The 27,580-nt window shown below is 38.5% G+C and overlaps 1 protein-coding gene and 1 non-coding gene across 13 annotated transcripts in view; both read left to right on the forward strand.

The window, feature by feature from the left end:
* Positions 1-27,580, forward strand: part of PPHLN1 (periphilin 1) — a 171,621-nt gene that overhangs the window by 1,809 nt on the left and 142,232 nt on the right. For 5 of the 12 annotated variants that reach the window (XM_040233783.1, XM_040233786.1, XM_040233789.1 and 2 more), the window contains exon 2: positions 13,684-13,775. In XM_040233783.1, coding sequence (XP_040089717.1) covers positions 13,704-13,775 — 72 coding nt within the window. In that variant the 5' untranslated portion in view covers positions 13,684-13,703. Of the gene's footprint in view, positions 1-9,504; positions 9,594-10,313; positions 10,357-13,370; positions 13,461-13,683; positions 13,776-27,580 lie in introns of those variants that run through there. The other 7 variants (XM_040233787.1, XM_040233785.1, XM_040233780.1 and 4 more) reach the window with 3 other exon arrangements.
* TRNAC-GCA lies at positions 2,076-2,147 on the forward strand. Its single transcript has one exon. It is a non-coding gene; the product is annotated as a tRNA-Cys (tRNA).

A 27,580-nucleotide genomic window follows, 5' to 3' on the forward strand; every position in this document is an offset into this window, starting at 1 on the left:
TTTGTCTTGTTTACTTTCATAACTCTAGTGCCTAATAGGCAGTCAAGGATTTCTTGAATCATTGCAGTTGCTGCAGATACAGTCTCAGAATTCAGGTAGTTGATGTCATCTTCTGATTTTAAAATGTAAAAGTCTTTCAAAAGGCATCAGCTGCTTCTCAGCTACAGCTGCTTTGGCTATGTGACTGTGTGCTCCCAGTGTTGCCAGAGCACCCAGTTCTTTTCAAGGAAAGTTGGAAATACAGTTTCTTAAAGAGGCTATCTCCTAGTTTGTAAATGTGGTCAATGGAATAATGTTTTATTAAGAAAAAAAAAACCTGGGCCAAACAAGTCACATGTGGCTTCTTAGTCATTGGTTTGGAATCTGTTTTAAGTGTTGTAGGGTTCAGGAATGGGCTTTCTGGAGAATAATAGATCTTGAACTGGGCCTTGATGGATTTTGGAAATTGAATGAAAGAACGAAAAGAAGTATTCCAGTTGGAGAAGTAAGTGTTCTTACTCTAGGGTAGTGTTCTTACTCTAGGGCAGTGTTCATTACTTTGTGACGTGGTGAGGAGGAAGGCATGGAGAGAACAGGAGGTTAGATGAAATAACAGAAAGGGGGCATATGAAGGGCAGAGACGTTTGGATTTGTTACAGTTAATTAATAAACTATTAGGGTTCTTGTTCAGGGAGACTTCAGCTATAAATTTTAGCATGGTTAATTGAGTGTCTGTCATAAGGGGGGAATGGAGGGTAAAAGGAAGGAGGCCGGCCAGTTAAGACTGTAACCTTTATCCATATGTGAAATGAGGTTTAGATTTGAAAATATACTCAAACATCTGATAATTTTGCCTATTAATTTCCTTTACTTGTTCACTTACGATGAGCAGTCAAAAAGCTACTGCTGCTGCTAAGTCGCTTCAGTCGTGTCCGACTCTGTGCGACCCCATAGACAGCAGCCCATGAGGGTCCCCCGTCCCTGGGATTCTCCAGGCAAGAACACTGGAGTGGGTTGCCATTTCCTTCTCCAGTGCAGGAAAGTGAAAAGTGAAAGGGAAGTCGCTCAGTCGAGTCCGACTCTTAGCGACCCCATGGACTGCAGCCTACCAGGCTCCTTCGTCCATGGGATTTTCCAGGCAAGAGTACTGGAGTGGGGTGCCATTGCCTTCCCCCAAGAAGCTACTACTAAGTATTTAATGCTTAAAGAAATTTTCTTAAAACAGAGACAAGTCAAGGAACGTGGCACTAGTAGAGAATGCAGCACTGTGACAGTGTTCGGTTTTGATGTTCATTATGAAGCGAGCAGCGATCTTCCTTCTTCTAGCTTCTTCACCTTCAGTCCATCCTGTGTAGTTTCAGGTTAATCTTCTGGAATGACATTTTCCTCTCACTTTGGTTCTATGTTTAAAAGCTTGCAGGGAGCTCCTCTAGTTTTTTGCTTTGTTGTGCCGTTTAATGCCTTTGAATTTGCTCTCTCTGCCCTTGCCTGTTTGCTCTGTGAAGCAATGTGAAATGGTGGAAAAGGCTTCACTTTTAAAGTCATATAGGCCTGAGTCTGCGGAGAAGGCAATGGCACCCCACTCCAATACTCTTGCCTGGAAAATCCCATGGACAGAGGAGCCTGTAGGCTGCAGTCCATGGGGTTGCTAAGAGTCGGGCACGACTGAGCGACTTCCCTTTCACTTTTCACTTTCATGCATTGGAGAAGGAAATGGCAGCCCACTCCAGTGTTCTTGCCTGGAGAATCCCAGGGACAGTGGGCCCCCGTCTATGGGGTTGCACAGAGTTGGACACGACTGAAGCGACTTAGCAGCAGCAGGCCTGAGTCTGATTCTAGGCTTCCTAAGCCTCTGAGATTTGAGCTTTTCAGAGCCTCTGTGTTTTTTTCTGGAACGTGAGGGATAATATCTTCTTCGGGGGAGGAAATGAAAGCTTGTTAAGTACCTATGCAGGCTCATTTCTGCTCGTTTGCAAAGCGAATCATCTGCCTCATCATTTGTATCTTTCTTAGGCACATTTCCATTCTGTTTTCTTGGATTCTACCATTTACTGTTGCTCATCCGCATTTAAGTGATCTTATATTTGATTATAGCTTCCCTGGTGGCTCAGACGGTAAAGCGTCTGCCTGCAATGCGGAAGACCCAGGTTCAATTCCTGGGTTGGGAAGATCCCCTGGAGAAGGGAATGGCAATCCACTCCAGCAGTCTTGTCTGGAAAATCCCATGGACAGAGGAGCCTGATAGGCTACAGTCCATGGGGTCACAAAGAGTTGGACACGACTGAGTTACTTCACTTCACATCATATTTGATTATATGTGAATTTTCTTGGCTTTTTTAAACTGCCATTGCCTGTATTTATCTCTGGGCACTGAACAGTGATTAATTTCTGTGGATTCTTTGCTTTATTTTGACCATTTTAGTTGACATCCAATGTTTTTATTTTCCTCATACACTTTATATTCTAAAATTTATTTTTGTTTCAGATGTCTGGAATTTTAAACATTTTCAAGTAGAAATAGTATTATGTAATTTTTAGGCTCAGGCCAACAATTAAAAACTTATTTTAATTTAGAATATCAGGAATATGTTTACCTTGCTGTAACATCAATGGATCACATCCTAAGGTGAAATAAGTTTAAGATTTAAAAAAAAATGTCCCAGGCAACTATATAGGGATTTTAGAGAATAAGATCTAAGTATTAGTATTTTTTGAAGCTCTCTAGATGATCCTCATGTGAAGACAGGGTTGAGAATCACTGCTTTAGGTGCTGGAGCTAAAGGATTCTCATTGGTGCCATTTGCTCAAAAATGAAGTGGCATTAGTGTCAGGAGAAGTGTGATAAGACTCATAATCTAATAGTGCTCATTGAAAGTTTTCTGAATAACCAAAAGGTAAAAACCAATATTTAGGTTCTCCAGAATAGTTCATATAGTGGTCATATGAATAATATGTTTATTTGGCCTATATTTAATAAGTACCTCTACTCTGCTAAACAGCAGAAGTAAGAGAGGTACACAGTCATTGCCTTTGCAGTGGTGTTTAGTTTGGGAGGGAGGAGAGGAAGGAAAGTAAATTGAATATGATGTTATATACTACTAATATAGTAGGGTGCTTTAAGAGGCCTGAAGAAGAAACTTCACTCTTTCTGGAGAATATAAGAAAATCTTACTTTTTAGCTGAATCCTGAAGGAGGAGTAGAGAGTTAAGGCAGATAAGTTGAGGAAAGATATTCTAGGCAGGAGAAAGGTTGCCATGATAGGGTGATGAGAAATAGTGGCATACTTGCAGAACAAAATGTAGTTTGGTATGTCTGGAGGTTCTGGAGACTGTCTGGGAATTGGTAGGAGGTGAAACTGGAGAGATAAGAGAAAGGTCAAAAATAAGCCTTTTTCAAGTTTAGGCGGAGACTTCATTCTTAGGAAATGGGAGAGTCACTGAGAGATTTTTAAACTAGCTGTCTTATGAGAACACTCTTGCTATCGTTGTTGGGTGTAGGAGGTGACATCAGAAGCAAGGAGACCAGTGTTTTACTGTTGGGGGGTCCAATGACTAGATTAAAAGGATATGAACAAAGACATTGATTGCTGGGATAGGGGACTGGAGACATGTGCCTTATATATTGAGGTGATAGAAATAATTGGCTTTAGTTAACTGAGATATGATAAGTTTCGGTTCTTGTGTGACTCAGGTTTCTGATTCAGGCCTTTGGTTATCCGATATGGTGTCACTGACCAAAATAGGGAGGACAGGAGATGAAGCAAGTTTCTGAGTAGTGTGAAGGCATACTGAATTGGAGGTGCTGTGAGAGATCCTCTTGAAAGGAAGTGGAGATGTGGGAGTCATTTATCTAAAGAGGGCATGTTACCAGCATTAACAGATATTTTCCATGGATACTGAACACATACATTGTATGGATTGTTCTAGGTGCTTAATTTTAATAAATTAACAATGTAGTTCATATAGTTCATATTCCTAGTAGCAAGGAACCAGGAATGTAGATCAGAGTTATCTAGTATCTTAGATGATTAGTGCCATGAAAAAACATAGCAAAATTAGGGGAATCTGGTAGAAAAATGACATTAAGATGACTTTGGAAGTGACATTGAGGGTTAACCATGCAAATACCTGGAGAAAAGCATTCTGGGTGGGGAATTGCTAGTGGAAAGGCCTGAAATGTTACCTAATTGCTCACTGTGGTTTGCTATCAAATCAGTTATTGAATGAATATAAAGAGTGAAAGGAATGCATTGGGGAAGGAAGGAAAGCTATTTATCCTGAGTGTATTTAATACTGGAAGTTGAGAGATTTTTCTCTAATGCCTTACCTGTGGAATCAAAGCATAAATAGTTTGACAGGAGGATATTGCACTCAGCATTCTTTATGGTTCAGGTCTCATATCCATACATGACTATTGGGAAAACCATAGCTTTGACTGTATGGACCTTTGTCGATAAAATGATGTCTTTGCTTTTTAATACACTGTCTAGATTTGTCATAGGTTTCCTTCCAAGGAGCAAACATCTAATTTCATGGCTGTAGTCACCATCTGCAGTTATCTTTGAGCCCAGGAAAATAAATCTGCCACTGTTTCTTTTGTTTCCCCATCTATTTGCCATGAAGTGATGGGACTGGATGCCATAATCTTAATTTTTTGAATGTTGAGTTTTAAGCCAACTTTTTCACTCTTCTCTTTCATTTTCATCAAGAGGCTCATTAGTTCCTCTTTGCTTTCTTCCATCAGAGTGGTATCATCTACATATCTGTTAATATTTCTCCTGTCAATTTTGATTCCAGCTTGTGACTCATCCAGCCTGGCATTTCGCATGCTGTACTTTGCATATAAGTTAAATAAACTGGGTGACAATATACAATCTTGAAGTACTCCTTTCCCAGTTTTGAATGAGTCAGTTGTCCATGTAAGGCTCTACTGTTGCTTCTGACCCACTTGTATGTAGGTTTCTCAGGAGACAAGATGGTCAGGTATTCCCATCTCTTTAAGAATTTTCCACAATTGGAAAATTGCAGTCCACACAGTCAAAGGCTTTAGTGTAGTCAGTGCATCAGAGGTAGATGTTTTTCTGGAATTCTCTTGCTTTTCCTATGATTCAGTGGATATAGGCAATTTGATCTCTGGTTCCTCTGCCTTTTCTAAACCCATCTTGTACATCTGGAAGTTCTTGGTACACATACTGTTGAAGCCTAGCTTGAAGGACTTTGAGCATCACCTTACTAGCATGGAAAATGAGTGCAATCGTGCAGTAGTTTGAACACTTGGCACTGCCCTACTTTGAGATTGGAATGAAAACTGACCTTTTCCAGTCCTGTGGCCACTGCGGAGTTTCCAAATTTGCTGACATTATTGAGTGCAGCACTTCAACAGCATTATCATTTAGGATTTTAAATTGCTCTGATGGGATTCCATCATATCCACTAGCTTTGTTCATGGTAATACTTCCTAAGGGCCACTTGACTTCACACTCCAGGAGTCTGGCTCTAGGTCAGTGAGCACACCATCATGATTATATGTTTCATTAAGATCTTTTTTGCATAGTTCTTCTGTGTATTCTTGCCATCTCTTCTTAAGCTCTTCTGCCTCTGTTAGATCCTTACTGTTTCTGTTGTGTATTGTGCCCATCCTTGCATGAAATAGTCCCTTGATCTCTCTAGTTTTCTTGAAGAGATCTCTAGTCTGCCATTCTACTGTTTTCCTCTGTTTTTTTGCATTGTTCATTGAAGTCCTCATCTCTCAGTATTCTCAGCTCAGTTCAGTTCAGTGGCTCAGTCGTGTCTGACTTTTTGTGACTCCATGAGTTGCAGCACGCCAGACCTCCCTGTCCATCACCAACTCCCGGAGTTCACTCGGATTCATGTCCATCGAGCCAGTGATGCCATCCAGCCATCTCATCCTCTGTCGTCCCCTTCTCCTCTTGCCCCCAATCCCTCCCAGCATCAAGTCTTTTCCAGTGAGTCAACTCTTCGCATGAGGTGGCCAAAGTACTGGAGTTTCAGCTTGAGCATCATACCTTCCAAAGAAATCCCAGGGCTGATCTCCTTCAGAATGGACTGGTTGGATCTCCTTGCAGTCCAAGGGACTCTCAAGAGTCTTCTCCAACACCACAGTTCAAAAGCATCAATTCTTCAGTGCTCAGCTTTCTTTACAGTCCAACTCTCACATCCATACATATCAATTCAGTTGGGTATATCTTTCCCTTTCTCCCTGCTTTCGCTTCTTTTCTTTCCTCAGCTATTTTGTAAAGCCTCCTCAGACAACCACTTTGCTTTCTTGCATTTCTTTTTCTTTGGGATGGTTTTGGTCACTGGCTCCTATACAGTGTTATGAACCTTGGTCCACAGTTCTTCAAGCACCCTGTATACCTGATCTAATCCCTTGAATATATTTGTCAACTCTAATGTATAATCATAAGGGATTTGATTTAGGTCATACCTGAATGGCCTACTGGTTTTCCCTAGTTTTTTCAATTTAAGCCTGAATTTTGCAGTAAGGAGCTGATGATCGGAGCCACAGTCAGCTCCAGGTCTTGTTTTTGCTGGCTATATAGAGCTTCTCCATCTTCAGCTGCAAAGAATATAATCAATCTGATTTTGATATTGACCATTGGTGATACCCATGTGTAAAATCATCTCTTATGTTGTTGGAAAAGGGTGCTTGCTTGATCAGTGTGTCCTCTTGGCAAAATTCTGTTAGACTTTGCCCTGCTCCGTTTTGTACTACAAGGCCAAATTTGCCTGTTACTCCAGGATCTCTTGACTTCCTACTTTTGCATTCCATCCCCTATGATGAAAAGAACTAACATCATTTTTTGGTGTTAGTTCTAGAAGGTCTTGTGGGTCTTCATAGAACCATTCAACCTCAGCTTCTTTAGCATTACTGGTTGGGGCATAGGCTTGGGTTACTGTAATGTTGAGTGGTTTGCCTTGGAAATGAACTGAGCTCATTTGGTCATTTTTGAGATTGTACTCAAGTATTGCATTCCTGACTCTCTTGTGAACCACGAGGGCTACTCCATTTCTTCTGAAGGGATTCTTGCTCACAGCAGTAGATATAATGGTCATCTGAATTAAATTCACCCATTCCTGTCCATTTTAGTTTACTGATTCCACAGGATATTGATGTTCACACTTGCCATCTCTTTGCCATCTCCTTCTTGACCACATCCAATTTACCTTGACTCATGGACCTAACGTTCCAAGTTCCCATGCAGTATTCTTCTTTACAGCATTGGACATTATTTTCACCACCAAACACATCCCAGCTGAGCATTGTTTTCACTTTGGCCCAGCAGCTTCATTCTTTCTGGAGCTGTTAGTAACTGCCCTCTGCTCTTCTCTGTGTTGGACACCTTCCTTTCTGGGGGGCTCTTCTTTTGGTGTCATATCTTTTTGCCTTTTTGTGCTGTTCATATGGTTCTCTCAACAAGATTACTGGAGTGATTTGCCATTCCCTCCTCCAGTGGGCCATATTTGGTCAGAACTCTTCCCTTGACCCGTCCATTTTGGGTGCCCCTGCATGTGCGGCTCATATCTTTGTTGAGTTACAGAAGCCCCTTCACCATGACAAGGCTGTGATCCATGAAAGGGAGTATCGGTTATTAGCAAACTTCTGAAGCCTATATTTCCTGCACTGAAGTCTAATTCTGTTCTCTGCCTAATTGTGATGTAGAGGGTCCGTCCATTTTTCTGTTGTATTCTTCAGTGTTCATGTGGTGTTGGGTTAGAGAACTTCACTAGAGTACTTCTGATACTCCTCTGATGGGTGGAGGTTAGTGAAGTGATGACAGGTAAATAAATGTCATCACTTTGCTGGGAGTCTGAGCTCCTTGGTTTAATTTAGCTGATGAGCTTCAATTACAGAAGGGGTCAATAGCCTAAATCTGGGTAATGTCATAAACATGTGCCTCTGTTCTGAAGATTGCTGTGCTCATCACTTATTCTTAAATGCTTCAGAAATTACACACAAACTCTTTGAATTCAAGATGATACTAGCATATTCTTCCCTCATTGCCCTACACTACCTTCATTGTATCCTCCTACTCTAATACCTTTTCCCTTTTCTGTTATTTTAAAATCTAGCTTAAAGTCCATTTTCTTTACAGCCCATTGTTTTTTCCCTTTCTTTTGCAGGTAATCATCAAACTATGTCTTCTGTTTTGTTTTACTAACAGTACATGGTTGCATACGGAGTTGTCTATATTTCTATGTTTCCCACTTATATAGGTTTCTTAAGACTGAAAGGGGTGTTTCTACTAATGGATGCTAATTATTTTGCTACACCAAGCTCTATTTAATTTCATCACTATCTTGTGCTCTACTATTTTATATACTTATTCTGAAAATACATAGTAATTTAGATAATAAAGATTATATTTTGTTATTGCTGTTTTATAAAAGCAATAGGTATGGGAAGAGAATTTTAAAAGCTAAATACCTGCATATTCACTAAAAATATTAATATTTTGGTGTATTCACTAGTAAGAAATAACTTTAAAAAGTGAAATAATTGATTATAAGAGATTGCTTTATAGCCTAATGTTTATATTTAATCACAGTGATATAGACAATTAAATATGTATTTTTATTTATGAAGGAAACTGATTTCCTTTTATAATATTATTCCTATAATTACAGTAACTGAAATTTTAAATTAAGGTCTTTTAAAAAAATGTCAACTTTTTAAAGTAAAGAGAATTTACTTTATTTACCAAATTGTTTTACTTGAAACTGTGATTTTTATAGCTCCTGATAAGGTGAATATTGGGACATCACTAGGTATGGAGTCAAATATGCAAAATTGTCACAGATTTAAGTAGGAGTTGAAGTTTTGGTAGTAGTAGTGTAGTATCTAGCTGTTTTGTGGATGCTGTTTGTTTCTAGTAGAAATTAAGTTCAGAATACAGTTTGATGCCTTACAGAAGATATATTCAGTAAATTCAGTTGAGAGTTTGATGCTGGATAAATTCATGTTAAAGTTTTTTACAAAATTGTGGTAAAATATACATAAAATTTTCTGTTTTCGCCATTTGCGCATAGGATTCGGTGGTATTAGGTTCATCACGTTGTTATGCAACCATCACCACCACCCAGGGCTCTTCCATCTCCCCAAAGTGAAATAACATACCTGTTAACAGTAACTCCCTATCTAATAAATTTGCTTTTATTTAAGTTTGTTTCCTGTCTCTGGATTTTAACTCTGTGGTTCATTTCTTTACACTTAGCTCTTCCACAAATGAATTTAATTGGTCTCGTGTCTCTTGATGATGTATATTCTAGATAGTGCTATTTTGACTTTCTGAATGATTATGTTTCTTAATTTTTGCTTTGTTCTAGCTGCTTTATTTCCAGTTGTTGGGATTCATAAAAGTTAATTACTTTCACTTTCTTTGCTGCTTTTTTCCCTTAGCTTCTGTAAGTTGTGGATTGATTGATTAAAGTAGAAATACTGTGAGGTAATTGCAATAAAATTTTTGTTCTTTGTCTTCCAAACTGCCAGGGAACTAGATCAAGAGTGACCTATAAATTTAAGACTATAAATACAGTCTTAAATCTTCACTCAGCGAGTGAGGCACTTCTCAAAATTTCTGTACGGAAATTAGGTGAGCCACTCCTTTGTCCTTTGAATTTCATGCAAAGTGGTAGGTAGAGCTAGAGCCTTGAGTAGAGTTAGTTACTTTTTTTTTAAAGTTAAGAATATTTGAGATATTTGCAAATTTCATCATGAGTCATACATGCCTTTTTTCTTCTTTTTTTCATTTTATGTAAGGTTGCTCAGTGTACTTTGTATATTTTGAAGGAAAGTCATTAAAAGTTTTCCTTTGCACTTACACCTAATAAATTGAGTGTTCTTTGATGAGCTGATGATTATTGGTTTGATACTGGGATTACTTTTGAACACGGGACCATTTATTACCAATATAAAAATGTAGAGTTTTTCAGACTAAAAAGATGTCAGATTTTCTTTCAATATGTGAGATGCTTTAAAGGTAGTTTTCTAGGTGAAACTGACCTTCAGCATCTAGTGTAGTCCTTTCAGAGAAAGGATAAGAGAGATACCCTGTCCACCTCTCAGTTGGCAAAATTAGGACTAAAAATCTTCTTGACAACAAAATGTTGTTGTTCTTATGAAACTTGAGTGGCCTCTGGTGGTCAAAATAATATATTCTGTTTTCAAAGGTGTGTTTGAAGGGAGTTTTGCTTATTAAGGCACATAATTTTTTATTTTAAGAGCTTGTACAAATGAATGAAAGCTTAATTATATTTCTCCATTGGTATGTACAGACACAAATCCTTACGTCTGTATTCCCCCCCACCTACAGGAAATTGTTGACAACTTTAAATTTGATTCCTGAAAGGACTCAAGTAAGTAGAATAGTAATTATTCATACATTTTTGTTGGTGTGAGAAGCCAGTAGATTTCAGTAATTTAGTGTTGCATCTTGTTAAGAAACTATATAGTATTTCTTTAGAGCTCTTGTAGTTTTTCTTTCCCATTAGTTACCTAATCTTACTTTTCCTTATGTTCTCCTTTAGTTCATTAATTTATATTCATAATTTTTGTCATCACTTAACATGTTTTATTTATTGAATGATTTTCAGGACCCTTAAAAACAATTCTCTGTTTTTATAATAATAAGGTATGTAAAACATGCAGTGAAAATATTTACCTCCTATACTTCAGCCGTCTCATTTTCCCCAAAGGCAGGCACGGTTATGTTCTCATGCTTATACTCCCAGGAGTAGTCTGTGCGGAAGCATGTGTGTATTCATATCCTGGTTTTTTACTTCCAAGGTGTCTGTATACTCTACATGTTAGTCTCCCCTTTGCTTTTTTTTTACTTAGCAGTGTATCTTGACAGTCTTTTTATATTGTTATATATGATATTACTTTTCCTTGATATGGTTTGCATAGAATTACTTTATGTGAATGTATAATATTTCATTTAATCTGTACTCTCCTGAGGGATATTTTAGGTGGCTTTCAGTCTTTGCCATGCACACGTACAAATATACGTAGATGGGAATTGCCAGGTCAAAGCATATGTGTATTTAACATTTTTAATAGATACTGTCAAATTGTTTCCAGTCTGTTCCAAATGATATTTCATTAATGTATGAATGTTGCTTTCCTTACCCTGGGGTTCCCTGGTAACTCAACTGGTAAAGAATCTGCCTGCAATGCAGGAGACTCCGGTTTGTTTCCTGGGTCCAAAAGAGCCGCTGGAGAAGGGAACGGCTACCCACTCCAGTATTCTTGGGTTTCCTGAGTGGCTCAGCGGGTAAAGAATCCACCTGCAACGCGGGAAACCTGGGTTTGATGCCTGCGAGAAGGGAATGGCTGCCCACTCCAGTATTCTGATCTGGAGAATTCCATGGACCGTGTAAAACATGGGATCACAAAGAGTTGGACACCACTGAGTGACTTTCACTTTCACTTTTCTTATTTTCATCAAAACAGATTTTGCAGAGCTTTGCACCATTAAAGTTTTAGTTTTCATCTTTATTTTGCCAGAAAGGTGAGCATCTTTTCAAGACTGAGCAATTGCATTCCTTTTTTTTTTTTTGTGAACTGTGTCATATATCTGTTTTTCTTTAGGGTGGTTGGTTTTTTTTTCTTCCCCCACTGCGGTTTGATTTCAGTTTGTTGCTGTGTACTACTATATCTTAAGTAGGATAAAACCTAACTCATTGTTTAGATTGAAACTTTTTTACTGAAACCTGGATTCAGTAAAGGTAGGAGAGGAGAAGTAATGTTGACAGTTCCTTTTAAGCTTCCATCAATTCTTCTACCTGAAAGACTGTTTACTTTGAAATAACGTTGTTAATAATGTCTGATTATAGAGTTGGAATTCAGGTTAATTTATCCATAATGCTGCTAAGTTACTTCAGTCGTGTCTGACTCTGTGTGACCCTATAGACAGCAGCCCACCAGGCTCCCCCGTCCCTGGGATTCTCCAGGCAAGAACACTGGAGTGGGTTGCCATTTCCTTCTCCAATGCATGAAAGTGAAAAGTGAAAGTGAAAAGTAAAATTGAAGTCGCTCAGTCGTGTCTGACCCTCAGCGACCCCATGGGCTGCAGCCTTCCAGGCTCCTCCATCCATGGGATTTTCCAGGCACGAGTACTGGAGTGGGGTGCCATTGCCTTCTCTGAATTTATCCATAATAGTAAAAGCTAATTTATAACTTAAGATTTCCCCTGACACCTTTGGTTAGTTAATTTTATTTGGTCTGTTTATATTAGAACACATTATAGTTTTGTTTTGTTTTGTTTTTTAGAGAAAATTAAGGTTGATATTACTATGATAGTGTTAAAAAATATTGCTCTCATCTTCCAGCCTTTATTTTTCCCTTAGCCTAAACTAACCTAGACTATTACAGTTCTGTGCTGCCAAAACGGATGTTCATTCTTTTTTTCTCCCCCTTAGTATTCCATCGTAAAGAACCCCACCAAAAATTTCTTGATGTGTGTCTTTGAAATATTTTTCTTCTTCACAGATCTGTGGACTACGCATGTGGACTTGTTGCCTTGTTTTCCGTGTACTAAAAGGCCCTAACTTGGTACCTGTCCCATTTTTGCTTCTTGCCCAAGATCATCTGTCTACTCATCAGGATGGTTCACTATACTGCTATACTGCTCCATGAGTACTTTACTCTCTTTCAGTTCTATCCTGGTAAACATTTGTCATCTCTCTGGGGCTACCTGCCTGTTTTTGTAGATAGAATGTTTTTGGAGCGTGGCCATACCCATACATTTATACATATTGCTTGTGACTGCTTTCATGTTATAAAATAGCAGAATTGAGTAGTTGTAACAGAGACCTGTTACCTGCAGTGCCAAAACTATTTGTCTGGTTCTTTACAGAAACATTTGCCAACTCCTCAACTGTAGCATAAGCGTTTTATGTAAATGACTTATGGGCTGTTTCCTGCACCCTGTTCTCATCTTCTCTCTTGTTTGCATTGTTAACTTGTTCACAGATGCTCTTTTATGAGGACTCTGTATCACACTGCATTAGCTCTCTACCCAGAATGTGTCAGCTCTCTGTCAAAATAGGAGTCTCTCTTTGCATCCCACATGTGAAGAATGCTGGCAAAACTTTTAATTTCAAATTTTACAAAGGTACCTTGGCATTAAAATGAGATGATAGGATTGAAAAAAAATCAAGAGTGGTTTCTTTCAGGGTTTGTTGAGTGTGTTTTTACAGGATTGTTTACTTAGTATTTTTTCCAGGTAAAACCACTTCATTGGATGTACAGAGAGACAGTAAGCTCTTAAGGATGTAGAAAAGATGAAGCTGCAGTTGTACACATCATTCAGCTTTGCTGATCAGTCTCTCATACTACTCATGAATCTTTTCTGATTTTTACCCTATGAGAATGGAAAACTTGTGGTCATATGAATCTTCCCATAATTGATGGGAATATGGTCTTTGAAGCTTTTCATAGCCTTGGAAATTGAAGAAAGGTGGGACTTTTTACTACATTTTTTTTTAAGAAAATTTCAGAATTATTTTTGAAGAATTGTTGTAATCATTCTTTTTTCCTTTTGATCACTTACATTTATTCCCCCCTTAAGTGTCTCTAGAAAATATTTGGATCAGAATGTAATAACTTGCCTTTTCCTTTTCTTACTTATTTCCTAGTAACCTAAAACCCATTATTCTCTGGTTTCTTTTTTTATTCTTTAGTGGCTTACAGAGGAGATGAAATGTGGTCTGAAGGACGATATGACTATGAAAGACTTCCAAGAGAAAGAGTACCTCCTCGAAATCACCCCAGTGTAAGTTGTTCTTACATTAGAATAATTCAAAACCTAGTGTCCAAGTGAATTTTCTCTGTCAAAGCTAGTTGAAATGCAGATAGATGAAGCTTTTAGAAGTCAAAAGTTTGAAAATAAAAGGTAACATTTTGTTTATGTAGAAAATCTATAGTTTATATTTCTTATTTAAATTTCTAAAAGGGAGGGCTGTATTGATTGTAATTTGTGAAGAAAATTCAAGGTTTGATAAAACTCAGACCATCAGTTAACAAAGAAGTATTTCGGCAAGGGGCAACTCAGGGACAGGCAGGCAGTTTCTGGTATGCTCTTCTGCTGCTTTTCTCTTTGTTGCTCTGGGAGTTAGTAATTTGAGCCAGTCCTTTTCTTTGCTCAAGGAGCTTGCTGTTTTGCTTTGTATTCCCAGCACTGTGTTTATAACCTGGCACATAGGAGGCACTCATGTTTATTGAATGGTGTATGTTCTCTCTCTCTCTCTCCTCAAAATCCTCCATAGAGATCCAAGGGAGGATCTGGGGAAGGTCAAGAAGCGGTCAATCTTAAACTTTTGCTTAGGGGGATTGGGCTCATTGTGATGGTATAGGAGTATATTATGAATTCATTATATACCATCAAAAGGCACAAATATTTGTTTATATGTTAGTTGTTTTTTACTTCTATAAGTAAATCCTCTAACCCTCTTAGGTGGGTGATATCACCTTCATGATTGTCATTTCTGCTAGGTTACAGCTTACATTGGGTTGATCTAAAGTGATTTAAGGTGGAAAAAATGAAGAGGCCTACCATATTTCAGAAGGGGCAGATTTAATTATTACCAAATGTCATTTTTTCCAGGTTAACTTACCGACTTGATATAAGATATTTCTAATAAATATCTCAATTTAAAAATACTTTCAGCTTGATAGAATTATTTTATAGTTTACCTAGAACAAACAAGTGATAAACAAAATGTAGGACTAATGCAGTGATGGGAAAAGGTACAAATTATTTTTTTAAAAACAATTGTTTTTTAGGTCCCTTACTCTCCTATGGATATATCCTATTAGAAATTTGGGGTACTTTACAGGGTTTTCTGTGTGGTTATGCCATTAACTGAATATATATCGTTGGGTTTGTTTTACTTTGTTTTTTTTTCTTTTCTAGTTAGATTTTTTTTTTAATGTAACACATTTGTTGTTGTTGTTTAGTCACTGAGTCATGTGCGACTCTTTGTGACCCCATGGAATGAAGCTCACCAGCTTCTTGGTCTGTGGGATTTGCCAGGCAGAAATACTGAGTCTCTACTGCTGAGCCACTATGAAAGCTTCTGTAACACATTTACATGGCTTCAGATTATAAAATAAGGTATATTTAGAGAGAAGATGACTTACTTTAAATGATAATTTATTGTGATTATCTATTTAGCTAGTGCCTGCTTACAGTAAGTGAGGTATAAATTTCTAATCTTCAAAACAATTTTAAGTGTTGAATAGTATAACATTTATAGAGCTTCGTAGAGCCTTAAAATGTAGACAGAAATTTTTATGTGGAAATACAGTTTCATATAACAGTGGGAAATAATCATGATAAAATCATGGAGAAAGTTACAACATAAAACCTTTATGACACTATTCTGTTTTGTGTGTACATGCTACGAATATTTTAATGATAGAACACACTGCAGTGGGAGTTGGCTTAAAGAGCTGTTAAAATTGAAAGCCAAGAGACCTGCCCAGAGGCTATTGCTAAGCAAAGAAGCTGGTTTAAATAAGATGGGAGGAGTGAATTTTAAGACAGGAATCAGTTTATTAGTGTCATAACTTGAATATGTCAGCAAATCTGGAAGACCCAGCAGTGGCCACAGGGCTGGAGAAGGTCAATCTTCATTTCAGTTCCCAAGCAGGGCAGTACTAAAGAATGTTCAAACCATCAGACAGCTGCACTCATCTCCTATGCTAGTAAGTTCATCCTTAAAATCTTGCATGCTAGGCTTCAGTGTTACACAAACCATGAACTTCCAGACGTCCAAGTTGTGTTTAGAAAAGGCAGAGGAAAGTGAAAGTCACTCAGTTGTGTCCAGCTCTTTGCAATCCCATGGACTATACAGTCCATGGAGTTCTCCAGGCTGAAATACTAGAGTGGGTAGCCTTTCCCTTCTCCAGGGGATCTTCCCAACCCAGGGATCGAAACCAGGTCTCCTGCATTTGCAAGCGGATTGTTTGCCAGCTGAGCCACAAGGGAAAAGGCAGAGGAACCAGAGATCAAATTGCCAACATTTGCTGGATCATGGAGAAAGCAAGGGAATTCAAGAAAAACATCTACGTCTGCTTCATTGACTACACTAAAGCCTTTGGTTTGTGGATCATAACAAACTGTGGAAAGCTCTTAAGGAGATGGAAATACCAGATGATCTTACCTGTCTACTGAGAAACCTGCACATGGGTCAAGAAGCAACAGTTAGAACCTGGTGTGGAACAACTGATTGGTTTAGGGTTTAGAAAGGAGCACAACAGGGCTGTCTGTTGTCACCATGTTTGTTTAACCTGTATGCTGAGCACATCAGGAGAAATGTCAGGCTGGATGACTTACAAGCTGAAATCAAGATAGGCAGGAGAAATATCAACAACTTCAGATATGCAGATGATACCACTCCAATGGCAGAAAGCAAAGAGGAACTAAAGAACCTCCTGATGAGGGTGAAGGAGAAGAGTGAGAAAGCTGGCTTAAAACTAAATATTAAAGAAACTAAGATCATGGCATCTGGACCCATTATTTCATGGCAAATAGAAGGGGAAAAGGTGGAAGCAGTGACAGATTTCCTCTTATTGGGCTCTAAAATCACTGCGGATGGTGACTGCAGCCATGAAATCAGAAGACAATTGCTTCTTGGCAGGAAAGCTATGACAGACCTAGACAGTATGTTGAAAAGCAGAGACATCATTTTGCAGACAAAGGTTCATATAGTCAAGTCTATGGCCTTCCTGGTGGTCATGTATAGTTGTGAGAGCTTGATCATAAAGAAGGCAGAGCACCAAAAAATTGATGCCTATAAACTGTGGTGCTGGAGAAGAGTCCTAAAAGTCCTTTGAACATCATGGAGATCAAAGCAGTCAATCTTTAAGGAAATCAACCCTGAATACTCATTGGAAGGACTGATGCTGAAGCTGAAGTTCCAGTATTTTGGTCACCTGATGTGAACAGACGACTCTTTGGAAAAGTCCCTGTTGCTGGGAAGATTGAGGGCAAAAAGAAGAGGGTGTCAGAGGGTGAGATGGCTGGATGGACATGAACTTGGGCAAACTCTGGAAGATGGTGTGGGACAGGGAGGCCTGGCGTGCTGCGGCTTGAGGGGTTGCAGGGAGTCGGACATGACTTGGTGACTAAACAACAAAAGACCGATAGGTAGGACCCTCTAATCTCTAGTAAGTCCGTTGTCTGTGTGAGAATGGATCTGAGAAAGTTCGTATGTCGAGGCCTTTATTTTTATCTAAAGTAAGAGGTGGCAATTTGTTGAAAGCGGAAGAGGAGCGGGACGGTGGCCATGGAAGTCGGAATCCGCTAAGGAGTGTGTAACAACTCACCTGCCGAATCAACTAGCCCTGAAAATGGATGGCGCTGGAGCGTCGGGCCCATACCCGGCCGTCGCCGGCAGTTGGAGAGGCGCGAGAGGCGGCAGTTGGAGAGGCGCGAGAGGCACGGAGCTGGGGGGAGGCAGGAGAAGGGCGGGGAGGGTCCCCTCTCCCCCCGCCCCCACCCCCCCTACCCGCCCCCCGCTGACGCTGCGCCGCGACGAGTAGAAGGCCGAAGTGGAGAAGGGTTCATGTGAACAGCAGTTGAACCTGGGTCAGTCGGTCCTGAGAGATGGGCGAGCGCAGTTCGGAAAAAAAGAAAGCGGAGGAGGTAAAGGGAGATTGCGGCCAGGATTGAAGTTTTGGCATAGCCATTGTAGGGCTCTCCTGACCAGAGATGTTTAGAAACACCGCTGCTGAAGGTCTATAAGCTTAAATTTTGTAGGGGCACCAATTTGGGAGTAGCAAAAGCAAGTTGTATTGATTTAAGATCGCAAGATGAGTGATGGACTTAGAGAGGTGAGAATTATTGCGGTACTATGTTACGTGGAATGGACCTATTACGAAAGGGAATAAGGCTGTGAGACAGACAGTGAATTGAAAGCAGTGAGAAGTTGAAGGACAGGAAAGTCTCTGTGGGGTTGAAGACCAAGTATGGCAGAAAGATAAGCAATCAGTATTTTGGAATGTAGAGTTTCCAGAATGGAGCGGTTCTGGGTACTGAAGTTCAGTGTAGGTGGTAGGAATGAGGGTGGGTGAAGGTTATTGGAGTTGAGATTAACAGAACTTTGTGGTTAGATTTTGGATCAGTGATATAAATTAGGGCTCTCAGTCCTCACTGTACATTAGATTCAGCTAGAGAACTCTTAAATATCAGTGAATGGGGTCCTCTCTATCTAATGAAGTCATGATCTCTGTGGATAGAATCTGGATGTCAGTGTTGTTTAAAAGTTCATCAGGTGATTCCTGTTTGCAGAGTCAAAGTCAGATTGTGGCTGAGCACTGAAGTCACTGATGATGACAGTTGAGTTAAAGATGTCAGGTGAGGGAAAGTGAAAGTGAAAGTTGGTCAGTCATGTCCGACTCTTTGTGACCCTATGGACTATACTGTCCATGGAATTCTCCAGGCCAGAATACTGGAGTGGGTAGCCTTTCCCTTCTCCAGGGGATCTTCCCAATCCAGGGATCAAACCCAGATATCCCACACTGCAGGTGGATTCTTTACCAGCTGAGCCACAAGGGAAGCCCAAGAACACTGAAGTGGGTAGTCTATCCCTTCTCCAGCAGGTCTTCCTGACCCAGGAATCGAACCCGGGTCTCCTGTGTTTTAGGAGAGGGAAGTCCTCAGTGAATGAGGATGTTTTAGTAAAATCTAAACAAAGCCAAACATTTTCATTTTATGCCATTTTTGTGTGTGTCAAAGTGAAACAGGTATTTTTTCCTTTGTAAACTAATTTCATCAGCTGTAAGCAGATAGGGAGATACGTTTTTACACAAGTGTCTGTGAAATCAGATTAGATGTATTCAACTGTAAGTCTAAAGGTAAATCTTACTTTGTTAAGTTCTCTGGCTGCTAGGCTCCTCCTAGATGGTGAAGGAATCCAAACTGCTTTTCTCTTTTTGGAGCACGGAACATGGACAGACCTTGTTCAAGTTCATTCCTCTCCTATTTTAATTCCATTAGATTGATCTCTCCATTCCCCCAATCAGTTTGTCTTACTCTATAAAGTCTGTATTCTCACACCCTCTCCCCGTAAGAATCAGACATTACAGATTTTCTGGTGAACACTTATTATGGTTATTAATTTAAAGCCTTCCTTTCCCCTCAATATGTTATACTCCTTTGATGGCTCTTGGAAAATTATCCCTTTGCCTTTTATGTTACACCTGCATTTCAGTTTAAAGAAAAAAATGGAGGTTTTTAACTCTCTCTGTGACATGGAACCCTTTAGCAGTCTGGTGAAGCCTATTACTTACAGTTATTATTATAGCCTAAAACTATTAAAAATCATATTTGTGACATAGTAGTATATACTTTAAGTATGTTGTTAGATGTCAAGCAAGATATAATGGTAGGGATTTCATTACTATGGTTTCAAAGGAGTGATGAGTGTAAATGATACTCTTGAGGTATCTGCAACAGCTGTAATATGATATAAAAATATCTGTGGTTTCTGTTAGTGGCAAAGCCACAGATAGTCCTACTGCTGTTGTGTTGTTTGTTGCCTGCTTTTAGGCGGAAAAGTAGTTTTCTATTCACATCTAATTTCATGGGCTGGCAGAATTCTTAGGTTAAAATGTTTCAGTGATGCAAACTGGAAGTGTACATAGAGTTGTAATTATTTCTTGGACCTAATAAAATCATAATTAAAAATTTAAAAATATTTGCTTACAAAACGAGATCATTTAATGATATTTTTAAAACTTTATTGTTGTGTAATATTGACATGTACAAGATCATTCCCTAGCAACATTGTGCATAAGAGCTCCAAACTGGCAACAATCCAGATATCCAACAGGGTGGATAAATTAATTGTGCAGTTATACAACAATGAGAAAGAATGGACTGCTGTCAAATGCAGCAACATGTGTGAACCTCACAATCAATATGAAACAAAAGTGTATATCTTACATGTTTCCTTTTATATAAAGTCTCAAGATAGGCAGAACTAGCCAGGAAAGAGGTGACTTTTGGGAGACAGAGGTAGTGACTGGGAGAGTGCAACAGAAAGGCTTTTGCCATGCTAGGAATGTTGTTTCTTGATCTGGGTGGTAGTTACGCAATGTGATAACCTTGTGAAAATTTATCCAAAAATAACATTTACAGTTAGTATACTTTTTTAGATGAATGTCATACCTCAATAAAACTTCATGTAAAAATTTGAAAGATGAGCCCTCCAGCTCGGTAGGTGTCCAATATACTATTGGGGAAGAGCAGAGAAATAGCTATAGAAAGAATGCAGAGGCTGAGCCAAAGCAGAAATGACACCCAGTTTTGGTTGAAAGGACAGAATATATTTTTTTCCTAAATATAAAACTTTAGCAGATCCTTCAAAAATTGAGAACCCACTCTCACTAGTGTCTGAGATAGAGAAAGTTAATGTTCTATTTTATTTTGTATGTTTGGGTTCTCTGCTCTAACAAAAAAACGATTTTATTGCATTTCTCTCTCTCTCTTTTTTATTACTTTCCTTTGTCCCATTGTCCCATATATTCTCAAGTCTGATACACCAAAAATATGTTTGAAAAACAATTGCTGTGACATAAAGTATGACATCAAACAGGGACTTTAGATGGTACCCACTACACTAGTATGACCTCAGTTGTGAAGTATCTATTCTGTGAAATTATGGGTTTGATTAATCTAGAAGGCAACTGGACACATATATTTTGGTGCTGATGTTAAATTACACTTTATTTGAGTATTGGAAAGCTTATCCTCAGTTGTAACTTGACAAATATACCAGTTATTATTTAGTACTTTAGAGCACTTAAAAATTCCTCTGTATTGATAATAAGTTACTTGTAAGGTACTTCACGTAAATTTTTATTTGGTTTTAAACTTGAGTAGATAAATAGGAGACTTAAGCCCAAAGAAGTATTTTACACAGAATCTGCACATTCCTTTATTGGAGGACATTGATTATGACAGAAACTCCACATTTAACTTTTAGATGTCCATAAGACCTTTATTTTTAAAATTTTGCTTTCTGTTTAATCTGTAATTTCTATGAGCTTATCTTTTGTAGCCTTGATAAAAGTTTTGTGACAATGGCTTTTAGACACCAGTAAGTTTCCAGTTGTGGAAGTCCACCTTGTTAGCCTGATAGGGAATAGATAGAAAATGTGGAACATTGTAATGAAGTTGCAACATAAAATGTCCATTTTCTGTTGGCTTATTTCAGATTTTTAGAGGTTATAAAGTTTGGAAACTAGGATCAAAACACTTAATGGTTTATATTCTGGGCACTGTAATATAACTGGAACCGAAGTAGTCCTGTCTATTTCTACTTGCCTTCTTCTGTTAACACATGTATGTCAAATAAAAGATTTTCTAATCTTGGTGGCAGTGAACATTATAAAGATTGAGGGCAGTGGTGAGCAACAACATTTAAAAAATTTTTTATTTGGGGGGAGTTCCCTGCCAGTCCAGTGGTTAGGACTTGGTGCTTTCACTGCCATGACTGGGGTCAAACCTTGGTCGGAAGGCTAAGATCCCATGTACTGTAGGGTACAACCAGGGGGGAAGAAAAATTTAAAAGATTTTTTTCTATTACATTTAATTAGTTTTGAGTTATATAATTAGGTTTTATAATTAAATAGTTACATAACAATATTTCTTTCCTTGAGTTAGTTGAATGTTTGTACTGTTCATTTCATTGGTTATTTCTCTCCTGGAGACTATAGTGAGTTGGAAATAAATTTTTTAGTGAATTCAGAACATGAGTTTGTTAATTTCTAAGATCTTATAGATAATATATGGTACATATATTTGTTCCATATATTCTCAAATTTAAATGTACTCCAAATAACATTAAGAGATCTTTCTTTTATCCAACTTGAAATAAGTAATCAAGTCTGCTAAACTTAGCAATTCAGTTATTTACACATTCTAGATAATATTGCTAAAAGTATGTTAATGTGGAAATATTCCTTTTCTCCCCACTCTTATTTCATGAAACACTTTTAAAGTGTGCACTTGCGTAATTTTAATTCTTTTCATACCTCACATTTTAGCATCTAGTAAGTGTTCATGTAAATACAACTTTTTTCATTATCTTATGAAAATTTTCAGACCTACAGCAAAGTTGAATTTTATAGTGAACATCCATTTATTGATGATTTAGATTCAACTATTAACATTTTACTAAACTTTCTTTATCGTTTCTTTATCCATCTATCTGTCCTTTGTAAGTATACCTAGTCCATCAGATTTTAGGGATGCATTTCAAAGTAAACTGTGGACAACACTACACTTTCCATTAGCTACTTAAACATGCATATCATTAGCTAAAGTGCAATTTTTTTTGAGTGTAACTGTAAAAATTACGTACATTAGATGCAAAATCTTAAGTGTTCATTTGCTGAGTTTTGATTTAGTAATGTTCCTTTGTGTAGAGCTGCCCTAGGAGGTGTTTAATTCTTTTGGCAGACAGAATTACATGAACTTTTGTTTTGTTGTCACTATTTCCAGAGAGACAGAATCAGTTCTCGGCTACATTCTGTAATATGTTCTAGTTTTCTGGGGACAGTTCCAGCTTCAGATATTTGACATATTATTCCCAAAAGCCGTTGAAATGACCCAGAGATATCAATATTTCATTGAAAATCAGTGAGTGGATTAAACCAGTAAGTGCTGCAATGCAGGTGTTGTGTTGCTTAGTCGCTAAGTCATGTCTGACTCTTTGCTACTCCATAGACTGTAGCTCGCCAGGCTCTTCTGTTCATGGGATTTCACAGGCAGGAATTCTGGAGTGGGTTGCTGTTTCCTTGTCCAGGGGATTTTTCTGACAGAGGGATCAAACCTGTGTCTCCTGCTTTGGCAGGCAGATTCTTTACCACTGAGCCACCAGGGAAGCCCTACAATACGTGTCTAAAGCATGAAGGATCGGAGTGAGGAAACCTCAAGCTTTTGAAAGCAGAAGTCCTCTAGACTTGTGGGTAATCAAATTTTTTAGTTAGGTGGTGCACTTTTCCGGTAAAAAGCATGTGATGCCAACAGTGGTATAAAACTGAGATGCAAACTGGAATGTATATTATGTATGTGGTTCTTACTACGTGCCAAGTAATACTCCCAAGTGCTGGGAAAAGGGCAGAGAGTAAGATCAAGGTTTCTGTGCCCATGAAACTTCCATTCATACTAAGTTGATTGTGTCAGGAAATCTGGCAGTTGAGTAGTTACATGTACCATTGTACTTAGTTACTTTAGTGGTGGGTTAATGTGTTTTCGTTGTTTTTGACTTTTTATTTATAATGGTGGAAATTAAGTATATAAAAGTAGACAAAATGACATAATGAACTCCCCACAGACAAATTATTCAAATAGTATTTATCAACTCATGGTCAATCTTCTTTTGTCTGTGCTTTCACCACCTTGCTCTTTCTTAGATTAGTTCCAAGTAAATTCAAGATACTTTATTTCAAATGGAAATATTTCATTATGTCTCAAAAAAGAAAGATGCTTAAGAAGGGGTGCTTATATATTAAAATAAAATGTTTTTGTGTTAAAATGAATGCAAAGTATATTTTAATGACAATGGAAAAAAAATGTTTTTAAAGAAATGTAATTCTGATAATTTTTACCCAATTAGTAATAAGCCTGAAGAGAATTTGATATACATTTATATATTGAATCAAGCAAAACATCAAACTTGGTGCTTTTACTTAAACTAAAATGAAAGTGTTTTTCATAACAGGTATTTATAGTGAATTGGAATTTATAGAAAATGAAGGAATAATTGGTTTTCTAACAAAACGCAATTACCATTTCAGATTTCAAAATTGCAAAAATCATTTAATATGTATCTTGGTCAGATTTCTGTTAGCACAGGCAAACTATGAATAGTCCTTATTCCAGAAATGCAGAGAGCCATGTGGAAGAAATTGTCTTGTCTCTAAGATAATGATAAATATGAAAGTGTAAAAAATCATAACACTATAACTTAAAAGAAGTAGTTAAGTTTATTTGGGAACCATATTTTACTGCTTTCTCAGAACTGTCTCTTGGAATTTAATCTTACTCATTCCCTCTTCCTTGCTTGGTCTTTCCCCTGCCCTTAAGTTAGATGGTCTGGCTGACATGTCAGCATTAGCAAGACACTGTTCTCCTTGTAGAGCAACTCCCCTTCTCTTCAAAGACCTTTCTTTAGGACTCTCATGTGATTTCCTCCAGACCTCTGGGAGGTAGCTTCCTTAATCCCAGAGTTCTGATCTTTGTCTTGCTTTACTGCTCTTAAAGAGTACAAGATAAGTTACCAGTAAATAAGCGCTCAGCTTTTTCTCTGTGTGGCTCTTTTGCGAGTTCTCCCTGCTCTGTCTTATAATCCTGTGTGTTTGTGAGAACTAACTCAGTATGACTCTGCCACATTTGGTGGCCGAACAGGGACCATGTGAAGGTTTGCTTGCTCAAGCCTGAGCAAGGGAAAAGGACATCTGCTCTTCCAGGTAGGAACTATGGCCTTTAAGACTAGTGACGGAACGAAGCCTTCTAGATGTACTTCGCTTTCCGCTGTAACTCTACAGCTTGCTCATAAGCATCAGCTTTCTTTTCTGCTTGCCATTGCTGGTTGTAAGGTTTCTGATGCAGACTTAACTAAACTTCTTATGGTGATTTATGCTTGTTGTCCTTGGTATCCACAAGAAGTTTCTTTGAAAGTGTCTGATTTGGAACCAGTAGGTCATTGGTTGAAAAATGGTGTAGGTGTTGTTAATGTACAGCATCTAAATACTTGGAATTTATGTCATGTTGCGGTTTTCGCCATAGAAGAGTGAGAAATTCCTTCAGTTCAGTTCAGACAGTTCAGTTGCTCAGTCGCGTCCCACTCTTTGTGACTGCATGCCTGCAGCACGCCAGGCTTCCTTATCCATCACCGACTCGCGGAGCTTACTCAGACTTACGCAAACTCATGTCCATTGAGTGGGTGATGCCATACAACCATCTCATTCTCTGTCGTCCCCTTCTCCACCTGCCTTCAATCTTTCCTAGCTTCAGGGTCTTTTCCAATGAGTCAGTTCTTCACATCAGCTGGCCAAAATATTGGAGCTTCCACTTTAGCATCAGTCCTTCCAATGAATATTCAGGACTGATTTCCTTTAGGATTGACTGCTTTGATCTCCTTGCAGTCCAAGGGACTCTCAAAAGTCTTCTTCAGTACCACAGATCAAAAACGTCAGTTCTTTGGCACTCAGCTTTCTTTATGGTCCAGCTCTTCCATCCATACATGAGCACTGGAAAAACCATATCTTTGACTAGACGGACCTTTGTTGGCAAAGTAATGTCTCTGCTTTTTAATATGCTGTCTAGGTTTGTCATAGCTTTTATTCTGAGGAGCAAGCATCTTTTAATTTCATGGCTGCAGTCACCATCTGCAGTGAGCATTTTTTCCCCTGTCTGTTTGCCATGAAGTAATGGGGCCAGATGACATGATCTTACGTTTTTGAATGTTGAGTTTTAAGCCAGCTTTTTCACTCTCCTCATTCACTTTCATCAAGAGGCTCTTGAGGTCCTCTTCACTTTCTGCCATAAGGGTAGTGTCATCTGCATATCTGAGATAATTGATATTTTCCCCTCCATTCCAGCTTATGCTTCATCCTGCTGAGCATTTTGCATGATGTATTTTGCATATAAGTTAAATAAGCAGGGTGACAGTATACAGCCTTGATGTACTCCTTTCCCAATTTGGAACCAGTTCGTTGTTCCATGTCTAGTTCTAGCTGTTGCTCCTTGATCTACATATAGGTTTCTCAGGAGGCAAGTGAAGTGGTCTCATATTCCCTTGTCTTTAAGAATTTTCCACAGTTTGTTGTGATCCACACAGTCAAAGGCGTTAGCGTAGTCAGTGAAGCAGATGTTTTTCTGGAACTCTCTTGCTTTTTCTATGATCCAGCAGATGTTGGCAATTTGATCTCTGGTTCCTCTGCCTTTTCTAAATCCAGCTTAAACATCTGGAAGTTTTCGGTTCACGTACTGTTGAAGCCTAAGTTGGAGAATTTTGAGCATGAGTTTGCTAGTGTGTGAGATGAGTGCAATTGTGTGGTAGTTTGAACATTCTTTGGGATTGGAATGAAAACTGACTTTTTCCAGTCCTGTGGCCACTGCTGAGTTTTTTCAAATTTGCTGACATATTGAGTGCAGCACTTTAACAGCATCATCATTCAGGATTTTAAGTTGCTCTGCTGGGATTCCATCATCTCCACTAGCTTTGTTCGTAGTGATGCTTCCTAAGGCCCACTTGACTTCACATTCCAGGATATCTGGCTATAGGTGAGTGATCACATCATCATGGTTATATGTTTCATTAAGACCTTTTTTGTACAGTTCTTCTGTCTATTTTTGCCACCTCTTCCTAATATTTTCTGTTTCTGTTAGGTCCATACCGTTTCTGTCTTTAATTGTGCCCATCTTTGCATGACGTTTTCCCTTGGTATTTCTCATTTTCTTGAAGCAATCTCTAGTCTTTTCCAGTCTATTGTTTTCCTCTATTTCTTTTCATTGATCGCTTAGGCAGGCTTTCTTATTCTCTCTTTGCTATTCTTTGGAACTCTGCACTCAGATGGATATATCTTTCCTTTTCTCCTTTGTCTTTCCCTTCTCTTCTTTTCTCAGCTATTTGTAAGGCCTCCTCTGACAACCATTTTGCCTTTTTGCATTTCTTTTTCTCAGGGATGGTTTTGATCACCACCTCCTGTACAATATTGCTAATCTCTGTTCATAGTATCGATGAAGTTAAACGTATTCCTACAGAAGTTTATGGCCTTTTATCTAAAGACACAGTTGGAATTATTTTAGGCTGGTCCAGCATAACTATGAAAGGTATTCATATTTTACCAGAGGTAATTGATTCTGATTACTCAGGAAGTATTCAAATTATGGCTCTCACATACTTATCATACACTAGAGAAAGGGACAAAAGTTGCACAGCTATTACTCTTGCCTTATTTTGTGCCCTCAGCAGAGAAAGAAATTAGGAAAGGAGGCTTTGGATCTACCAACGTGGCTTAGTAGACTATGCTATTTGACTAACCACCCCACATAAACCCTAAAAATTCAAGACCTTTCTTTCAAGGGTTTAATAGATTAGGAACTTATGTAGCTATTATCACAAAACAAGAATGGCCTCCCATCTGGCCTTTAAAAAGGGTCCATGGACAGATTTTAGTTGTTGGGGGATTCCAAGAAGCACATCAAAGCACCTTTCCAAAAATCTGTACATATTCAGAAGGGCATGTAGCTATTATTGTCCTTACATCATGAATATTCCTACAACTTTATGGGGGTTAGATATATTATAACAATATCATTTAAAACTACAGACAAATTTATCCTCAGGGCCACTGCTGTTATATACCATTACAAATCATCTGGATTGATGAACCCTCCTCCCCCCTCCCCACCCGGGTCTGGATAGAGCAGTGACCTAGGACTAAAGAAGAGATTGCGCTTATAGAACAGTTGGTTAAAGAATAATTAGATGCAGGGCATAGAGAACCTTCCTTAAGCCTGTGGAATACTCCCATCTTTATTATCCCCCCAAAATCAGG

The sequence above is a fragment of the Oryx dammah genome, unplaced genomic scaffold (assembly GCF_014754425.2).
Source record: "Oryx dammah isolate SB20612 unplaced genomic scaffold, SCBI_Odam_1.1 HiC_scaffold_29, whole genome shotgun sequence".
NCBI lineage: Eukaryota > Metazoa > Chordata > Mammalia > Artiodactyla > Bovidae > Oryx > Oryx dammah.